Source organism: Xyrauchen texanus, chromosome 39 (assembly GCF_025860055.1).
Source record: "Xyrauchen texanus isolate HMW12.3.18 chromosome 39, RBS_HiC_50CHRs, whole genome shotgun sequence".
Classification (NCBI taxonomy): domain Eukaryota; kingdom Metazoa; phylum Chordata; class Actinopteri; order Cypriniformes; family Catostomidae; genus Xyrauchen; species Xyrauchen texanus.
Genome location: NC_068314.1, coordinates 1,616,529 through 1,638,215, shown reverse-complemented (window position 1 = coordinate 1,638,215; position 21,687 = coordinate 1,616,529). Strand labels below are relative to the sequence as shown.

General features: G+C 43.2%; 1 protein-coding gene across 2 annotated transcripts in view; it reads right to left on the bottom strand.

Moving 5' to 3' along the window:
• Positions 1–11,226: 11,226 nt before the first annotated feature.
• Positions 11,227–21,687, bottom strand: part of LOC127632549 (serine/arginine-rich splicing factor 11-like) — a 10,554-nt gene continuing 93 nt past the window's right edge. The window contains exons 1-12 of one of the 2 annotated variants that reach the window (XM_052111178.1): positions 21,473–21,687; positions 17,963–18,096; positions 16,078–16,187; positions 15,927–15,986; positions 14,831–14,880; positions 14,591–14,724; positions 13,974–14,049; positions 13,178–13,291; positions 12,917–13,006; positions 12,426–12,518; positions 12,177–12,348; positions 11,227–12,031 (exon numbers count right to left, since the gene is read on the bottom strand). The exon at positions 21,473–21,687 is cut by the window's right edge and continues 93 nt beyond it. In XM_052111178.1, the coding sequence (XP_051967138.1) occupies positions 11,837–12,031; positions 12,177–12,348; positions 12,426–12,518; positions 12,917–13,006; positions 13,178–13,291; positions 13,974–14,049; positions 14,591–14,724; positions 14,831–14,880; positions 15,927–15,986; positions 16,078–16,187; positions 17,963–18,096; positions 21,473–21,594 (1,350 nt within the window). In that variant the 5' untranslated portion in view covers positions 21,595–21,687 and the 3' untranslated portion in view covers positions 11,227–11,836. Of the gene's footprint in view, positions 12,032–12,176; positions 12,349–12,425; positions 12,519–12,916; positions 13,007–13,177; positions 13,292–13,973; positions 14,050–14,590; positions 14,725–14,830; positions 14,881–15,926; positions 15,987–16,077; positions 16,188–16,412; positions 16,936–17,962; positions 18,097–21,472 lie in introns of those variants that run through there. The other variant, XM_052111179.1, reaches the window with a different exon arrangement.

Here is a 21,687-nt window from a genome sequence, read left to right as displayed (position 1 = left end):
AGGTGGTCGCCATATAAAGTCTGGTTTGGTTAGAGTTGTCACGGTACCGATCCCAGTGAGATTTCTCTATACCAATTTTGATACCACAGCAAAAATATGCTAATATGAGATTGTGCTATTGAACACACCACTATAATTATTTTTATTTTCCAGAACTCCATGTTTTAAAGTTTAAATTAATCTCATCAAAATGGTCTTAATTTTTTAAATGTTTAAATGAAAATAGAGTATTGCTGCGAGTTTGCATCCAGGGTGTGCTGAGAGACTCCAGTCAGGTCTCCTTAGCAACCAAATTGGCCTGGTTGCTAGGGAGGGTAGAGTCACATGGGGTAACCTCTTCATGGTCACTATAATGTGGTTCTCGCTCTCGGTGGGGCGTGTGGTGAGTTGTGCGTGGAATAGCGTGAAGCCTCCACACACTTCCAAAGTAATTTATCCATGTCACTCCCTGTATGTTTCGTCTGGTAATATTAAGAAAGCCAACTCAATTATTTTCCAATTCCTGTGGAAAAATAAAACCCATTAAATGAAGAAATCACAGCTCGTTAAAGAGTATGATATGGATGGTATCAAAGCCTTGGACTTTGAATCAATGTTTGGGACCTTTAAGATTAACTGGTTGAAAACATATCTATCACAACCAGATTCTATGTGGTTTCACATACCTAGACATCTATTTAAAAAAGTAGGAGGGCTTGATTTTCTTTTGCAATGTGATTTTGAGGTGACTAAAATTCCTGTTAAATTATCAAAATTCCACAAACAAATTCTCCAATATTGGAAAATAATATTCACCCATAACTTTTCTCTGCATGGATCCACCTTATGGAACAACAGGGTCATTATAATCAATAGGAAATCATTGTTCAGGTACGATTGGTATGAAAAGGGCATTGTGTTCGTGAATGATGTTATAGATGAAAATGGTAACTTTTTGGAATATAAAGCTTTCCTAGAGAAATATAATTTAAACTGTACATATAGAGAATACAATAAGATTTGTAAAGCAATACCTGTACCTTTATTACAGTTAATTCAAAACACATTGTTATATACAACAATAAGACCCTTACCAACTTTACCAAATATAGTTATTAATGATTGTACTTTAGTTGACAAAAAATGTAATAATAAATATATTAATGATGCTTTGAAATCTAAATAGTTTTTTGATTATAACAGAGGATTGTGTGTACAGATTCCGAATATGGCTGCCTTGTCCATAGAAATTTTTTTTCCAAAAAGTCAAAGAGACTCATTTTAAAATAATATTTAAGATATATCCGGTTGCTGACTTTCTTAGAAAAAGATTCATATTTGATGTAGACCCTTGTGTTTTTTGTGAGATGGCTGATGAGACTCTGGAACACATGTTTTTTCTTTGCCCCGTGTCCAACAGCTTTTGGTCCGAGCTACATAATTGGCTGTCACTTAAGATTGATAATATCCCTACTCTCATCTTGCCACACATCCTCTTTATATGGATAATGTAGATCATCAGTATCAGATTTAGTCAATATGATTATTCTTATGGGTAAATATCATTCATTGTAGCAAGTGGAGATGTTCTAAGCCTTCCTTTGTTTGGTTTATAAATGATTTTAAATTGTTTTTTACCTCACTGAAAAAGATCAAATCTAATAAAATCGCAAGGAAAATGTGTAGACATATCTAGGAAATTACTCTTTTGATTAATCTCCCCTTGTGTGCTGCTCCAAATGTTATTTTTATTTTCTTTAGCCTTTTTGCTTTTGACTTGTGTATTTTGAATTATCTCCCCCTCTGTGGTTTGTTTTGTTGTTTTATGCTTGGGTTAATACTTTTGTATATTGACAACATTTGTATATACGCATGTATATTCTCTTTTCCCTACAAGAGTTTGTATGATATTTTTGATTAATATATAAAAATAAAAAAAAGCCTCCACACACGCTACGTCTCCACGGTAACACACTCAAGTCACGTGATCAAATGCGCGGATTGACGGTCTGAGGCAGCTGAGATTCATCCTCCGCCACCCGGATTGAGGTGAGTCCACTGATCTATATATATAACTATATTATATATATAGATCAGTGGGTGAGTCACTACACCACCACCAGGATTTAGAGCACATTGGGAATTGGGCGGAAACAAGAAAAAAAAACAACTTTTATTCAACAGCTGTGTTGCTTGTGATATATTGCTTGATTATTATTACAGTGAGTATAAAATATTACTATACAGTAAAATATTTCATAATTTCTTCCAGACATCGGGCTTTTATTATAAATCGTGCTTTTATCATGACCAGGGTTTCCGTTGTCCGGTAATTACCGGACATTGACCGGTAAAAAAATTAAATGTCCGACAAAATTAAATCTCTCCGGTCAAATTGTCCGATTAAAATTGCCTAATAATCCCGTCCCCCTAACACAATCTGAATTTGAGAATAAGCCTAAAATGTATAAAGCAAAAATACACCGATCTCTTGCTATGTTATAAAGGAACAGGCTCTATCGTTTGAAAGTTATGAAACAACATCGCATGCTGCATTTCAGATAAAGCGCACGCCTAAAACGGCTGCAATATCTAAACAACGAACGATTGAGTGAGACGTTTCAAATATGGCCAGGCCCAGGCAGACTAGCTTTAAAAGCTTTTTCAGAGGCCAGACGATGGTGAATCAGGAACATCTCATTATAGATAGATCAGTGCTTCTAATCCGCGCATTCGTGCAGTTTTTTTCTCTATCATCAAAACTGAATAGCCTATGTTCATCAGTGCATGGTTACAGTCTATATCAAGCAGGGACACGTTTGTGTGCATTTTATTTTGTGATTTCACCGGAATTAATAGAGAGTCTCCGCAACGGCGATAGATTGAAACGCGCGTCCTAGTGAAGATTGCGCAACTCGCGCAGCGCGTCGTCCATGCAACTGATAGCAGCGGACACGAGCGCTCAGCTTGATTTCAAAAACAACAGATTTTAGCGCCAGATCTCTTATTTAATAACGGACTAAATGAATGATCTGCTAGTTAACTGGAGATGTTTTATTTATTTGTATTAGGTACATCCGTGCCTCAATGTTTCAAAAAGTGAATGTGTGTGAAACCACAGTAAAAAACAATTGGCGTTGATTGACGCCAATCGGACGTTCATGTTTTTTTTTTCGTCTATTTGAAAGTTAAGCTAATAATAATATGTTGCATTCTATACGGCCTGATTATGTCATTTTTTAAGTTACATAGACTGCCTCTAGTTTTCCTCAACTTGACTAATTAAGAGGCGATATATTTGACCGGCATATCATCAAAATGTCCGTAAAACGAAACCTCTCCGGCACCATTTTTTTCTAGCGGAAACTCTGATCATGACGTGTGTTTTTTGCCACTTTTTTTGTTGCTGTCCTTTTCGGCACATCGCGGCGCAGTTTTACGGCCCTCGTCAGCTTAATGAGGTGGCCAGTTTCAGCTTACCGACGCCCGTTCGGCCCTGGTGCTCTCTATGGCCAGTCCGCCCCTGCTACTGCAGACACTGTTGTTATTACATCTTTTTTTTTACTTTAGTATCAACCTGGTACCGAAGTACAGGTTCTTATGACACTAGTTTTTGTGTAGTGACGTGCCCCTAATTAAAATTACAGGGAAAGTTGATCTGAATGATGTACAAGCCCAAACCATAACATCTAAATTAGTTATATAGAAATGTTGATTCAGGAAAATGTTAGCTGGCAATAGTCACCACTAGTGTTGTCAAAAGAACCGGTACCAGCGCACAGTATGACTGACACACCACAGCTTTAAAATGCTCGCCGGCTCATTTTGAACGAGTGCTCTGTTACTCCTTTTACACCGAAATGGGCAATCAAATTAAAATCATGACATGTCCTAGTGTGATTTAGTAAACCGCTAGCAGCTGCGTACTTTAAATCCGTCAACTTATCCACTAGAAACTCCAGCCAGGTCTCCTTAGCAACCAAATTGTCCCGGTTGCTGGGGAGGGTAGAGTCACATGGGGTAACCTCCTCGTGGTCGCTATAATGTGGTTCTCACTCTCGGTGGGGCGTGTGGTGAGTTGTGCGTCTGCTGTAGCAGGGGCGGACTGGCCATAGAGAGCACCAGGGCCGAACGGGCGTCGGTAAGCTGAAACTGGCCACCTCATTAAGCTGACGAGGGCCGTAAAATTGTGCCGCGATGTGCTGAAAATGACAGCAACAAAAAAAGTGGCAAAAAACACACGTCGTGATAAAAGCACGATTTATAATGAAACACACAAGCTCAGACGCAGACAGCATTCACTCAACCCACCACCACCACAGACAGCATTCACTCAACCCACCACCACCACAGACAGCATTCACTCAACCCACCACCACCACAGACAGCATTCACTCAACCCACCACCACCACCACAGACAGCGCTCACTCAACCCGCCACCACCGCAGACAGCATTCACTCAACCCACCACCACCACAGACAGCATTCACTCAACCCACCACCACCACAGACAGCGCTCACTCAACCCGCCACCACCGCAGACAGCATTCACTCAACCCACCACCACCGCAGACAGCATTCACTCAACCCGCCACCACCGCAGACAGCATTCACTCAACCCGCCACCACCGCAGACAGCATTCACTCAACCCGCCACCACCACCACAGACAGCATTCACTCAACCCACCACCACCACCACCACAGACAGCATTCACTCAACCCACCACCACCGCAGACAGCATTCACTCAACCCACCACCACCGCAGACAGCATTCACTCAACCCGCCACCACCGCAGACAGCATTCACTCAACCCACCACCACCACAGACAGCATTCACTCAACCCACCACCACCGCAGACAGCATTCACTCAACCCACCACCACCACAGACAGCATTCACTCAACCCACCACCACCACAGACAGCATTCACTCAACCCACCACCACCACAGACAGCATTCACTCAACCCACCACCACCACAGACAGCATTCACTCAACCCACCACCACCACAGACAGCATTCACTCAACCCACCACCACCACAGACAGCATTCACTCAACCCACCACCACCACAGACAGCATTCACTCAACCCACCACCACCACAGACAGCATTCACTCAACCCACCACCACCACAGACAGCATTCACTCAACCCACCACCACCACAGACAGCATTCACTCAACCCACCACCACCACAGACAGCATTCACTCAACCCACCACCACCACAGACAGCATTCACTCAACCCACCACCACCACCACAGACAGCATTCACTCAACCCACCACCACCACAGACAGCATTCACTCAACCCACCACCACCACAGACAGCATTCACTCAACCCACCACCACCACCACAGACAGCATTCACTCAACCCACCACCACCACAGACAGCATTCACTCAACCCACCACCACCACAGACAGCATTCACTCAACCCACCACCACCACCACAGACAGCATTCACTCAACCCACCACCACCGCAGACAGCATTCACTCAACCCACCACCACCACAGACAGCATTCACTCAACCCACCACCACCACAGACAGCATTCACTCAACCCACCACCACCACAGACAGCATTCACTCAACCCACCACCACCACCACCACAGACAGCATTCACTCAACCCACCACCACCGCAGACAGCATTCACTCAACCCACCACCACCGCAGACAGCATTCACTCAACCCGCCACCACCGCAGACAGCATTCACTCAACCCACCACCACCACAGACAGCGCTCACTCAACCCACCACCACCACAGACAGCATTCACTCAACCCACCACCACCGCAGACAGCATTCACTCAACCCACCACCACCGCAGACAGCATTCACTCAACCCACCACCACCACAGACAGCATTCACTCAACCCACCACCACCACAGACAGCATTCACTCAACCCACCACCACCACAGACAGCATTCACTCAACCCACCACCACCACCACCACAGACAGCGCTCACTCAACCCACCACCACCACAGACAGCATTCACTCAACCCACCACCACCACAGACAGCTCACTCAACCCACCACCACCACAGACAGCATTCACTCAACCCACCACCACCACCACAGACAGCATTCACTCAACCCACCACCACCACAGACAGCATTCACTCAACCCACCACCACCACAGACAGCATTCACTCAACCCACCACCACCACAGACAGCATTCACTCAACCCACCACCACCACCACAGACAGCATTCACTCAACCCACCACCACCGCAGACAGCATTCACTCAACCCACCACCACCACAGACAGCATTCACTCAACCCACCACCACCACAGACAGCATTCACTCAACCCACCACCACCACAGACAGCATTCACTCAACCCACCACCACCACAGACAGCATTCACTCAACCCACCACCACCACCACAGACAGCATTCACTCAACCCACCACCACCGCAGACAGCATTCACTCAACCCACCACCACCACCGCAGACAGCATTCACTCAACCCACCACCACCACAGACAGCATTCACTCAACCCACCACCACCACAGACAGCATTCACTCAACCCACCACCACCGCAGACAGCATTCACTCAACCCACCACCACCGCAGACAGCATTCACTCAACCCACCACCACCACAGACAGCATTCACTCAACCCACCACCACTACAGACAGCATTCACTCAACCCACCACCACCACAGACAGCATTCACTCAACCCACCACCACCACCACCACAGACAGCGCTCACTCAACCCACCACCACCACAGACAGCATTCACTCAACCCACCACCACCACAGACAGCGCTCACTCAACCCACCACCACCACAGACAGCATTCACTCAACCCACCACCACCACCACAGACAGCATTCACTCAACCCACCACCACCACAGACAGCATTCACTCAACCCACCACCACCACCACAGACAGCATTCACTCAACCCACCACCACCACAGACAGCATTCACTCAACCCACCACCACCACAGACAGCATTCACTCAACCCACCACCACCACAGACAGCATTCACTCAACCCACCACCACCACCACAGACAGCATTCACTCAACCCACCACCACCACAGACAGCATTCACTCAACCCACCACCACCACCACAGACAGCATTCACTCAACCCGCCACCACCGCAGACAGCATTCACTCAACCCACCACCACCACAGACAGCATTCACTCAACCCACCACCACCACAGACAGCATTCACTCAACCCACCACCACCGCAGACAGCATTCACTCAACCCACCACCACCACAGACAGCATTCACTCAACCCACCACCACCACAGACAGCATTCACTCAACCCACCACCACCGCAGACAGCATTCACTCAACCCACCACCACCACCACAGACAGCATTCACTCAACCCACCACCACCACCACAGACAGCATTCACTCAACCCACCACCACCACAGACAGCGCTCACTCAACCCACCACCACCGCAGACAGCGCTCACTCAACCCACCACAACCACAGACAGCGCTCACTCGACCACAGCGCCACTCGACCACGACAGCTCACTCGACCGACAGCGCCACTGACCGCTGACAGCTCACTCGACTCGCTGACAGCGCCACTGACCGCCACCACGCAGACAGCGCTCACTCGACCGCCACCACCGAGCAGCTCACTCAACCGCCACCACGCAGACAGCGCCACTAACCCACCACAACCACAGACAGCGCTCACTGACCGACAGCTCACTCGACCACGACAGCCACTCGACCGCACGACAGCCACTCGACCGCTGACAGCTGACTCGACCGCCACCACCGAGACAGCACTCCCTCGACCGCCACCACGCAGACAGCACTCCTCGACCGCCGAGACAGCGCTCACTCGACCCGCCACCACCGCAGACAGCACTCACTCGACCTGCCACCACCACAGACAGCTCTCGCTCGACCCGCCACCGCTGTATACAGAATTCACTCGACCTGCCACCGCCGCAGACAGCTCTCGCTCGACCCGCCACCACCACAGACAGCGCTCACTCAACCCGCCACCACCGCAGACAGCATTCACTCAACCCACCACCACCACAGACAGCATTCACTCAACCCACCACCACCGCAGACAGCATTCACTCAACCCACCACCACCACCGCAGACAGCATTCACTCAACCCACCACAACCACAGACAGCATTCACTCAACCCACCACCACCACAGACAGCATTCACTCAACCCACCACCACCACAGACAGCATTCACTCAACCCACCACCACCACAGACAGCATTCACTCAACCCACCACCACCACAGACAGCATTCACTCAACCCACCACCACCACCACAGACAGCATTCACTCAACCCACCACCACCACAGACAGCGCTCACTCAACCCGCCACCACCGCAGACAGCGCTCACTCAACCCACCACAACCACAGACAGCGCTCACTCGACCCGCCACCGACAGCGCTCACTCGACCGCCGACAGCTCACTCGACCGCCGCCGACAGCGCTCACTCGACCCGCCGCTGACAGCGCTCACTCGACCCGCCACCACCGCAGACAGCACTCCCTCGACCCGCCACCACCGCAGACAGCACTCCCTCGACCCGCCGCAGACAGCGCTCACTCGACCCGCCACCACCGCAGACAGCACTCACTCGACCTGCCACCGCCGCAGACAGCTCTTGCTCGACCCGCCACCGCTGTATACAGAATTCACTCGACCTGCCACCGCCGCAGACAGCTCTCGCTCGACCCGCCACCGCTGTATACAGAATTCACTCGACCTGCCACCGCCGCAGACAGCTCTCGCTCGACCCGCCACCGCTGTATACAGAATTCACTCGACCTGCCACTGCCGCAGACAGCTCTCACTATCACCATTACCTGCATCTCCCTCTCAATTTGTCAGCATCACAGCTATGTTTCCATCCAAGAAAAATCTGAATATCACAAGAACAATGTGCAGATAAAGCAGAGTTTCCATCCCTTGCGCTCTAAAGAACAAAATTGTCACTGTGGAAAGCGTCTGTAGCGACTGTGTGACTGCACAGCAAAATCCCTTTGGTGTCTCCAGAAGTCCACTCTTCAAAAGTGTTCAAAACTAACACGGAGCAGTGTTGAAGTGGCCAAACAGTTAATGAGATAAACCCTCTGAGAGATGATTGATCATCAGTGATGACACCTGCTGTTAACAAGCAGTCTACTGAAGGAAAGAGGAACTACAAGAACAATTGAATCTTTCTTACTGAGTACATCAACTGCAGATAAAATAGATCATTGGACAATCTCTTCTTTCTACTTTGTAGAAGGATGCCTAAGAAATGTGGGTTATTTTGTTTTCATATGTGAGCAAAAGTGTATTTATTGAGCAGCACTGATATGTAGTAATGTATGCTACTGTTCATGTGTTGCATTATTGTAACTTTACAATCAAGTGTCAATCACTGCAAACAACAGCTCTACCAACAATACTGCACTCAAAAAGGTATATTATACACATTGCATTTTAATATTAAAATCTTAAGAACATTAATGAACAAAATAAGGTGCCTATATAATCCCACCCCCCCATTTGGGTCATTGTCCCTCAAAATGTTTGTCAGATTATTTAGCAGAGATGGGCCCAGTGGCGTAGATTTGATGGGGGAGGTAACCCCCCAATAATCAAAACCAATCATGGGTAAACTTTACACGGCAATCCAATGTTCAAGCCAAATCTACGCCCTTGGATGGGCCACTTCTATTAAATTGAATGGGAGGAATTGGAACGCCCAGGAATATAAATGCCACAGGCAACTCGCACACTCACTTAAAGTGTGTGTGTGACTCAGACGCAGCTGAACTTTTAGTGGTTTCAGTGCAAGTTTCAATCACACTTAAACACACCGGACATTAGTCAATAGATTAACCCCCAGTGAAACCCATTCTCTTACGCTTCAGTTCACTCGACATTACGTCATGCTGACACATAAGGGAAACCGAGCCCATCACGCCCCGCTACACGACATAACCCTCCCAGAGAGGGACACCGAAGCATAATACTCGAAAGAACATAACACAATCCTGTGGGACGGCGACCGACATCAGTATGCCGCAAGTGAATAACCCTCATGGTGAGCCAGGAAGGGAGCACATAGAATGGATTTATGAACTATAGTCATAGTATGAATTAATCCCTTCATCAATCCAGTTGGGAATGGAGTTTTATTTCCAATGAAAGTGCTTGTGGGAAACAGTTGTGCACAGTACTCATTTTAGGAGGGACTCACAGCGACAGCAACAATATCCTCCATGTACCATTCACAGTATCTGTTGCGAGGGACATAGCATCAACTTCATCGTCAGAACTGTCAAATGTAACAAGGTCCCGCGCTCTAACGGAGCTCGTTACACATCAAAAGAAGATCGAGGGACTCGTAGGACTTGCACCAGCACAAGGATCCACCACTGAATCATGTAGCTCAGCCTCACCGATCCCTCGAGTAACAGAAGGGGAAAGTAGAAGAGCACGTGAGGCAGAATCATCCCTCAGAACGAGGTTGATCCAAGAGCGAAGCGTCTTGAGACTCATACCCTCACAGTGGCGGCAATCCGTCTCCTTAAGAGCTGCTTCGGAATGGCCGTGAGCTAAACAATGAACACCGCTCTCATGACCATCCGACGACTGGATGTGCCGCTTGGAACTCTTGCGGAATGACATCTTTAAAAGACGCGTATATGCAAGCAGCCTTTTGTTATACACACACACAATATCAACAATAAGTTTATAAAGATTCAAAAAGCCTGCCGAAGCGCTGCAGGGATTCAGAAGCGGCCCATTCACCAGCGAAGTGCGAGTAAATCTTCACCGAAACACTACAGGGGAGCGGAGTGTCTTCTCGTTGCCTTGGAGATCCCGCCCGCTGACTCGTGTATGTCAACGGCGAAGTTGTAGAGGGCTTCTACATGAGATGCTCGCAGTCTTGAAAGCACTGGACAGCATCGCTCCCAAAAGGGCGGGGCTTAAACCCCATAGCCAATCTTAGAACAGTTTTAACTAGGTCGCCGGTAAAGTACTGTCCCATGTGTCAGCATGACGCAATGTTGAGTGAACTGAATGGTAAAGGAGCGGGTTAGCCAAAAATGTCAGATATGCATAACAAACATCACATTCACCAAGTGACCGTTTGGATTACCATCTAATGGTGTCAGATGAGAGTAGTTTATATAAAGTTTAATATGCCTGGTAATGTGGTTTTAAACATGAAAGCACAAAAAGGAGCCAAGATACATTTTTTTCAAGTTTTATTTTCAATTTGTAACTGCAAACAGTACAGATAAATCATTTTCTTAACAAACTACAGTCTATGATGATGGTGTGTTCACTACAGAAAAACAATGCAGCAGATAAACCTGAACTTTCATTAACTGTCATGACCTGCGAGTAATCCAGTTTACGTGCACCTCCAATATGCAACTTTAAAAAGACAAACGTATTCCAACTCACTAAAAAGAAACAAAATGCAATTTCTTAAAAAACAAAAATAAAGAAAAACTGCCTGTTATCCAAGCACTTTTAATTAGAGGGTAATTGCTTCAGATAGAAACTGACATCCCAAATGGTTGTATTTTTCAGGTGAAGTCGAACATTGACTGTGTACATTATACAGTATAACACCTTTCCACATCAGCCGCATCGAAAGGGCACGGCTGTACAATGTTGGGAGTACATTTAACACGAGCATGTACCAGTAGCTAAACACAGCAGATTCTGAGGATGCAGAGTTTAAAAGAACAAAAAGGAATGAATCTGTTCAGAGAGGAAAGAGTTGTCAGACTGATGTAGGAGAAGCGTCCCTCCATCCAAACAATAAGAGAAACACTGATCAGTGGGATTGGGCTGTTTTCAGTCGCTCATGTCCATGTCTTCGTCTCGCTGGTCTTCGCTGTTGCCGTCCGACTCTCCGCGTCCCGCATCATCTGCGCTGTCTGCTTGAGGCTCTTTGGCCTGCGGTGATGAGGCGGTGTCAGAGTTCCTCTCTCGCTCTTCCTCGTGCTCGCTGTCGTAGCCCTGCTCTTCCTCATCGTAATCCCTGGTCACCTTCAGCACAGAAACAACGTACAATTCAAAAGCGAACTACACCCAAACATTCGTTGACAACATAACGCTGCAGCTGTTCCAGGAACTTGACGTCAGATTTGAATATGGGGGGGGTTTGTCCCTGAAAACATATGAAGTGTCATACCTTCAGATTTCCTTTGTCGCTGTCTGACTTCCTGTCTCGCTCCTTATCTTTGTCTTTGCTCTTCTTGCTGGTGGAACGTTCTCTTTTGTCTCGATTTTTGTCCCGATCATCTTTCCTGTCCCTGTCACGGTCTCGCTCGCGATCTTTATCCTTCTTTTTCTCTTTTTTATGTCTGAGAGTGACAGAACATGGTTGTTAGGTTATTGCTGGCTTGATTTATTGCATAAATCCGAGGTAAGTGTATAGTACCTGCGTGGAGACGGCGAGCGGGACAGTTTTCTCTTGGGTGATCGGGATTTCTTTGGAGAACGAGACATGCTGCGACTTCTCCGGTGCCGTTTACTGGAGGAACAAACATTTGCTGGTCAGAAAGAGCTTTTATCTGCTTAAAACTCCAAACAACATTCCATTATTTGGGAGGTGCACTTCGCATTTGGTCTAACTTTTCAGAGAAACAATAAATTAATGTGTATTGTATACTGTACATTGTATATAATTATTGTGTTGTGTAAGTATGTGTACATTTGATATGTAAATTGTGTTGTGTAAGTATGTTGTTTATTGTAATTGGTATATGTCTCATCACTGTCATGACTGCTAGTGTTGCTCGGAACTGCACACAAGAATTTCACCAACTGTTGCACTTGTGTACATGTAGTGTGACAATAAAGTGATTTGATTTGATTGATTTGAAATTGCTTATGTTCAGATGTCATTTTACATAACTCACAAAACCTTACCGGCTGGTACTGCGTGACCGTCTGGCACTACTGTAGCTCTTCGGTGGCGTTTTTGAGCGTTTCCTGATCTTGTCATCCTTCCTTCGATCCCTACATCAGAGACGAGACACAAAGATCTGCATGAGGAAGTGAACCACAGCTGCTCCAAATTACCCAAGAGCCGAATCCAATGTTTTATTTACTCAATAAAGCTAATTTTTTACGTGTATTTGGTGCTCATTGCTATACTGGCTCCTGCTCGGATGAGGACTCAAAACTCACCTGGACCTGGAGCGTCTGCTGCGATCCCTGGAATGAGACCTCCTCCTCCTGGGGCTCTTTGACCTCCTACGGCTCCTGGAGCGAGACCTCCGTCTGGAATGACTCTTAGAACGCCTGCAGTCGTATCATATTCAAATCAGACCATGACTGATGATATACATGATGATATTCCATATATGGATTTAAGCTCAATTACTACTTTTACACTGTTTGACCAATGAATTTTCCAGTTGTTTTGATATCGGTTTTACGGATTAGTCAACACCGATAGTTATTCTTTGGAACTATCCATTATCTGCAAAAACAGGGTTGCTGCAGAGTATTTAAAATCATATTTAAGAACTTTACGACCTAAACAAATATAAATAAAACTGTTTTCCACATAAATATCACATTAAAATGTATTTATGTTCCATTATATAAATACAAATATGAGGTCGGATTAATCGATTATCTGTCTTTCCACCACCACCTGGTTTCTGCAAAATCCACTATCGGAAGACATCTATTTTAAATTAGTCGTCAAACGCTCCATAAAAAAAAGTGTATTTGATTCAGACCGCTTTGCTAATCAATCACTGGAACTGATTCAAAACCAGTTTGACTGATTCATTGAGAATAACTCGAAACACAATGACTTGTGAACAGGTTTTTCCCAATAAAAGAGTGATATCTAGCCAATGAAATATTTGAGTTGAGCGCAGTCACAAAACAGTTCCATTCTGAGACCTGGAAAACACAATATTCAAGGCTTTCCTTGAGGTGGCTGCTTTTAAGAGCTGAATGTCCCACAAACCTGTGTCTTGAACGGGAACGGGACCTCCTGCGTCTGGATCTGGATCTCGAGCGCTTCCGTTTATCGTCCTTCTTACCTGAGGAAACACACTCCAATCATTTAACTCTGAACAGCAATAGAGGGCAGTTCACTCAGAAACATTCAAATATCTCAGTAGAAATGCACCGATCCGACATCTGGATCAGTATCAGCTCCAATACTGACATTTTTAGACGGATAGTTTATCGGTCTGATGAGTCCGATCCAAATCCGATACTGTGTTAGTCATGTTCGTTACTGTAATTGGACTAAATTGAACCAAAAAAAGAGACCTGAATCCTTTACAAGTCCAGAGACAAGTTGAGAAATTGCCCTTTTCTTTTCTACTGAAAACAGAGTGGAATTACGGTTCATTTAGCTGCTGCATTATCTAGTAAACAAGTTTTTCTTAATAGGCTATACATTTATATTGAAGTTTGTGTTTCTTGACATATTAAAGAGTAGCCCCAATTAGTATCACACAATGAGATTAAGGTATTCTAAACTGAATATGCAAAAAAAGAAAATGCTGGTATCGGCCAAGACTGAGTGTTCAGATATCGGTGCATCCCCGTCTCTGAGTGTGGTGCATCACTCACTTCCAGGCTCAATGGCAGCCGAGATCAGAGACTGCGCCTCTCTCACCCTCTTCATGGCCTCCTCGATCTCTTTATTTGATGCGTCAGCCTTCAATCCAGGAGTCAAGTTTAGCCCAGCGGTGAGAGGATTCAGCCTGCAATACCAGCAAGTCATTAATGAAAGACATCAGCCTTCAGGGAACATGCTGGATCCTCAATTAAATCAAGAACAAAGATTTTTGCTGATATTGATGAACTCACTTGGGGTCCATGGATGCCATTATCTTCATCAGTTGCTCAGCTGAAAAAGACTAAAAGGAGAAAAACATCAAACAGTGAAACCAGTCTGGTGCTCAATTCCTCAGGTCATCAGAGATGTGCTGGCTCTGTTCCAAACACTAGCAAGCTGCCTACATAGACAGCATAAGCACACGTCTGGCATTTTATTCAACACTGAAAAGAAAAAAATCCATCGGTTTAAAAATTAGTATTTGTACCCAATATTGGGTGTATAATGTATGATTTGGGTTTAGAGTATTGTGCCGTTCATTTAACAAACAGCTAACATCAGAATCTATGAGTGCAAGAGTCTCTTCTGGAATTAAAAGTCCATTCATTTACTCCATAGGCGAATTGATTATTAACAATAACTTATTAATCTTTAAAGACCGATCTACCGTGAGATCTGAGTTTGTTAATCGATGGTATATGCTTCTGTTGAAGACATCAGTCTATGTTATTTCAACCTCATTTTTTAAAAATCGTGATAAATAGAAGAATTTCTGGGTAAGAACTACACTACCCATAACCCTGAAGAGAGATCCACCAATCAGAGAATCGCAGCAAACCAAGTTGCTGTCCACTCCCATGATGCACTATGAATAAAGCAATAAAGTCACTGTCCCTACACTCTCAAACAACTCATTTGCACACATCTGTACATTTTGCAACAAACTTTTCCATTCAACAACTTGAAATCAACTGTATTTGATTACATCATTTGCAATGCTTCATGGGATTGTAGTTCATTCCGTCATTAATGGTGTTCAGTACAGTCTTGTATCTTAGTCTGATTTGCAAATACATTTTTGTAAATTTTTAAATGCTGCGATTCATCCCGGAGCTGATTGTTTGGTTAACAGCGCACAACTGTTTTATGAAGGATTTAATAAAATCACTACAGAAAAAAGAATAGGAAAAACACTTCAGCTAAATAGACGGCTAAAAAAAGTGGGCGGGCACTGTTGCATTGAGGAGCAATACTCCTGTAGATGTGGTAAATAAGGCTGAAGCAGCCATTAGAGTCTGGAACAGAGCCATTGTTGAATGAACACTGGTGTGAAACATGAGGATTTACATTTGGTGCTGCCATGGCCAGAGCTGCCATGGGATCCATGTTAGGCCCTCCAAGACCAATCTGAAAGACAAAACAGAACCAAAATATATCACCACGCTCCATTGAGGGCACTCATATAGCTATGTCTCCGGTTACACTGACTGACACTCACAGATTGGACCGGGTTTGGCGTGGGGAGAAGCCCTCCCCCTGGTAACAATCCTGCGACGGCATTGGCTGGGGCGAGCAGTGACAAAGCCTTGGACTCATCAGGAATCACTCCTGCAGGACGGAAAGCACAAAGTTAAACGCGGCCACGAGCGAACGCTCCACACACAGACAGACCCACAAAGTGTAACTTTCTTTTTCCAAGTCTACATTTTGCACTTTTCGCTTTTCAGAGGAAGCTAACACATGAGGTCCCTTACTAAAAAAAAAAAAAGCATCAAGTGCATAATACTACAAGAAAAAGAAATGACACTAGACACACTGCCAAGATGTTATCACCTGAACTCGATTTTTTAAGTCATGAACCAAATGTAAGCAAGCACAGCCGGATCTCCAGTGGGATGTGCTCTCAAGTTTCATAAGTTGTATAATGAACAAGCGATTCAGGTCGGCTGCTTCGCTATAAAGCACACAGAGACATCAAGATAGACAAAACAGAGTTTATGATTTGGGTGTCAGCATCAAATGACAGTTTATTCATCCACTGATGGTTTCACTTACCAGAACTAATGTACAAAAAACATGTATTAGAAGAGCTTTTGTTGGTGCTTTCAAAACTGCCTGAGGAGACAGATCTAAACTGGTCTAAAACTGGGGCTGGGGTAGAGAAATGCGTACAAAATCACTTAAACCGTGACAGGAGAGAATAACTGTCCTCATCCAGCAAAATCCCATTTTAAACTCAACTAGACTGAATTAAATGCTGAAGAAAATAACTCGAGTTAAATGAAAATGAGCGTTTTTGTGAGATGCATGGAATCCATTGGGTGTGCTTCTCTGAAATTAATATATTTCACTCCAAACACAGTCATCTTTGACACACAAACACAAGAGAGAGAGAGAGAGAGAGAGAGAGGGGGAGAGAGAGAGAGAAACAGGACAAGCTGCAGAAGACAAAACTGTTGGTTGGCATTGTCTGCTGGGCCTGGTTAACAGGACTTGCAGAACCAGGGAAAAGAACTGGAAAACACAACAACAAAAAACAGAAAACGACCGTTAAAAAGCTTCTTAGGCCCTTTTTCAGTCATGTGGAGAGGAACAAAAGAACATTCTAGACCATCAGACTGTTTATTTTTTTTACAAAAAAATAAAATAAAAAAAATGCAATATTCAAGGGAACTTGGACAAATATCACAATAACACACACAGGAAGGCTCTGAGTTTAGTTATCATTACGCACTTACGCGCTCAAGTGCTTTCAGGTGCATATCCCAAATTGCAAACACACTCATGCTGTAATTCCCTCAACTGAAATGAATCTTACCGTAGATTTACTAATGTCTGTAATTAGCATGCAACTGAATCAGAAATGTGGTTTTGGGTCTTAATATTTGTGTTTGCATTCAAAATATGCCAATCGCTCTTAGCCTTTGACCTCAGTTAAATAAATTCAGTTTGAAACATGGAGCACAAGAGAGAGGATTATAGTTTACAGCAGGAAAACACGTGGCCCGGCCGCTTTTATTTTTCTACAGGGCAGCAGAGGCTCACGCTCGGACATCTGCCGGCTCTGCAATTGCCTTGTTCACTATAAAAATCACACACACAAATCACAGAGAAAAGTTTAACAAAAAAATGAAACTAAACTGGAAAGGCAATGAGTTAAACATGAGTACCTGCCATTCAAGGATTTTATTCCCAACCACAGATTTTATTGCAGCCAATCACTCATTCATATAGTATGTTTCTGTAATATACCTCTGCACGTGTTGAAATGCAATGCCGTTACTGTATAGCTACACTCAGGGTAGAGTGACGGCCGTTGCACTAATCTCATCCCCTACACAGTGACGGAGTCGTCAATTAAACATCACAAAATGGGCACAAACCTTCAGCGAATGGGACGACGATCAGGGCTCTGTCCACGAAGACAGTGTTCGTCAGGTGCTGCGAAACGCCGACTGACTCCGGCTCGTTGAACTTTACAAAACAGACACGTGAAGTCACAGGCAAGGGAGAATCACTGAAAGAAAATATAGATGCTTTTGCCAGTTGTACACACAAGGAACACACACACACACCTCTTGCTTAGAAATGTTTAGCTCGATTTTAGCAAATCAACTGATGTTCTTCTATAAATGACAAAGGTTCATAATGCAGCTCAGTCTATAACTCTGAAATGCATCAATGGCCCATCAGAGCGGACTCCTCCAGCGTCCTACCTGTACTGCAGGTATGATGTGAAGCCAGATGTTTTTCGATGAGTGAAAAACAACAAAAGCACAGAACAGAAGTTAGCTACTGAAAAATAAACACCTAAAATATTGCCTACTGGAGAACTGACATCCTCAAATAGAGAAACAGGAGATTACCAACAATTACAATTATTCCACTTGTATCACCATGCCTAAAAACAACCCGCAAAAAGAGATTGTGTCATTTATCTGCTCAACTTTAACATCTAAGTTCAGCCAACCATGCAGATACGAGTGCGTACCTCAGTTGACGGGCATTTACGTAATAAATCAAAACAGTATTGACCTGTAAAATATGTAGGGCTGTCAATTTAGTGCGATTGATTATATGTAAAAATAGCGCAATTAATCATGCCCCCTGATCAGTTCGTAACTTCGTACATGGATGAAGTACGTATTAAAGTATGGAAAGTATTTTCCTTGCATCAGAGAAAGCTCTAAGTACATGTAACTTCATGTTTTTGTGAGCAGCAGCAGGGGGCAGCCAGCGCGCCTCAAACCTCACAAGCGGTCACTCAAAACGATCAGCTGGATGAAGCACAGTGATTGAGATGCACTTTTTCAAGCTTTTAACAAGCGTCCTAAAAACTTTACGTTAAAGACACTGAACACCATTGATAGGCTTTTAAAAGCGTTCATCTGATGCATAGGCACACAGACCCACAATTAAAAATAGTGCAGTCGGAACCTAAAATCGCAGGACAGATTAACAATCTCCATTGCAAAATAGATTTACTGGGGATTGTAGAATTTGTTCAATGATATGGAAATAAACAATATATTAACCTTTTTTTTTTTACTTTCTATCAATGCTTTACACCTCTGGCCCAATAATGCAATATATTTTACACTGAACTGCAACATTATAATTAAACATGTATTATTAGTATATATTTTTTATTTGTGGGCCTCAGCAAATATTGATATACACGATTCATTGTAATTAAATTAATTGGCACATCATGTAATTCTCAAAAAAATAAATACAATGTAATCGATAGACAGCCCTAAACAGAAGCTTAAAGTCTACTTCTGTATTTCAGAGTTCCCTCCCTTATTGACAAATCAAATTCCACGACTTTCCACGCATGTGTGTTTCTGGGTAATTATTTATTTGAATAACCAGACTGATTATCTGACAACAGCAGACTCCAGAGAACGACTCGCCCATGAGTCTGTTTTACTCTACATCAGAGCATTATCTCGATGGCTGATGAATGGATTTTTATGGTGCAGAGGAAACTAGAGTTCCCTGACTTTAAAGATTTGATCAACTTCTGTGACTCATCCAGGTTTTGAAAATACATTTTTAATTACCTGATACTCCCAGATGACTGTGTGAACACTTATTTAAATATTTGGCACGTTACATATAAACATCCTGATAACCTGTTAAACAGGCCAAACTAACCTCTGAACAGATGAGCGCTGCTATTTTATTTACTCAGTCTGCCTGTTAGTTTTAAACCAGTGGTCCATTTGGTAGGAATAGTTTGAATTCTTCTATGGATGTGTTGTATATGTGTACAGTGTTAAATGTGTATATATGGTGTTTTATAATAGACCTTCAAGTGAGAATAGATCCTCTATGGATGTGTTGTGTGTGTGTGTAATATATATATGTGTGTTTTATAATAGTTCCTTTACAGATATAGTGTTTTATAAATAAACCTTCAGGTGGGATTAGTTCCTCTATGGATGTGTTTATATAATGTTTTTTAATAGTTCCTCTATGGATATATATAGTGTTTTAAAATTGTTCCTTTATGGATATATGGTGTTTTATAATAGACCTTCAGGTGGGAATAGTTCCTCTATGGATGTGTGTGTATATATAGTGTTTTATAATAGTTCCTCTATGGATATATAGTGTTTTATAATCATTACTTTATGGATATATGGTGTTTTATAATAGACCTTCAGGTGGGAATAGTTCCTCTATGGATGTATTATATGTGTATAATGTTTTATAACAGATCCTCTATGGATATATAGTGTTTTTAATAGACCTTCAGGTGGGAATAGTTCCTCTATGGATGTATTATATGTGTATAATGTTTTATAACAGATCCTCTATGGATATATAGTGTTTTTAATAGACCTTCAGGGGGGAATAGTTCCTCTATGGCTATATTGTGTTTTTAATAGACCTTCAGGGGGGAATAGTTCCTCAATGGATATTTAGAATTTTATAATAGTTCCTCAATGGATATATAGTACTTTTAATAGACATTCAGGGGGGGAATAGTTCCTCAATGGATATATATATATATATATAGTATTTTATAATAGTTCCTAAATATAGTGTTTTTAATAGACATTCAGGGGGGAATAGTTCCTCAATGGATATATATATAGTATTTTATAATAGTTCCTAAATATAGTGTTTTTAATAGACATTCAGGGGGGAATAGTTCCTCAATGGATATATAGTATTTTATAATAGATCCTCAATGGATATATAGTATTTTATAATAGATCCTCAATGGATATATAGTGTTTTTAATAGACATTCAGGGGGGAATAGTTCCTCAATGGATATATAGTATTTTCTAATAGTTCCTCAATGGATATATAGTATTTTCTAATAGATCCTCAATGGATATATAGTATTTTCTAATAGTTCATCAATGGATATATAGTATTTTATAATAGTTCCTCGATGGATATATAGTATTTTATAATAGTTCCTCTAGGACTGTATAATATTTTGTAATAGTTCCTCTAGGAGTGTATGATATTTTGTAATAGTTCCTCTAGGAGTGTATGATATTTTGTAATAGTTCCTCTAGGAGTGTATGATATTTTGTAATAGTTCCTCTAGGAGTGTATAGTATTTTGTAATAGTTCCTCTAGGAGTGTATGATATTTTGTAATAGTTCCTCTAGGAGTGTATAATATTTTGAAATAGTTCCTCTAGGAGTGTATAGTATTTTGTAATAGTTCCTCTAGGAGTGTATGATATTTTGTAATAGTTCCTCTAGGAGTGTATAGTATTTTGTAATAGTTCCTCTAGGAGTGTATATGAGCGCATTTGCACGCACTCGATGAACTCTCTATAATATTACTCGTCAACATTTAAATTCGTCGCTTAAATAAAAGGCTAGTTTGTATATATTGATTTCTTGTTAATTTTATACTCACTCTGGAGGGAAGAGTTTGAGTTCGTCGATGTTTCCGATGAATCCGAACAGCGTTCTCATCTGCTCCGCCGTGCTGCTGGGCGACACATTCGTCACCTGAATCACATTCGTGCTGGACGTCATTGTGGCTCAGATCTGATGACGACGCACGTCAATCGAAAGGCATTTAAATCCGCCCGATCGATCCGTGTGTTAAAACACGCTTTTACTCGATTT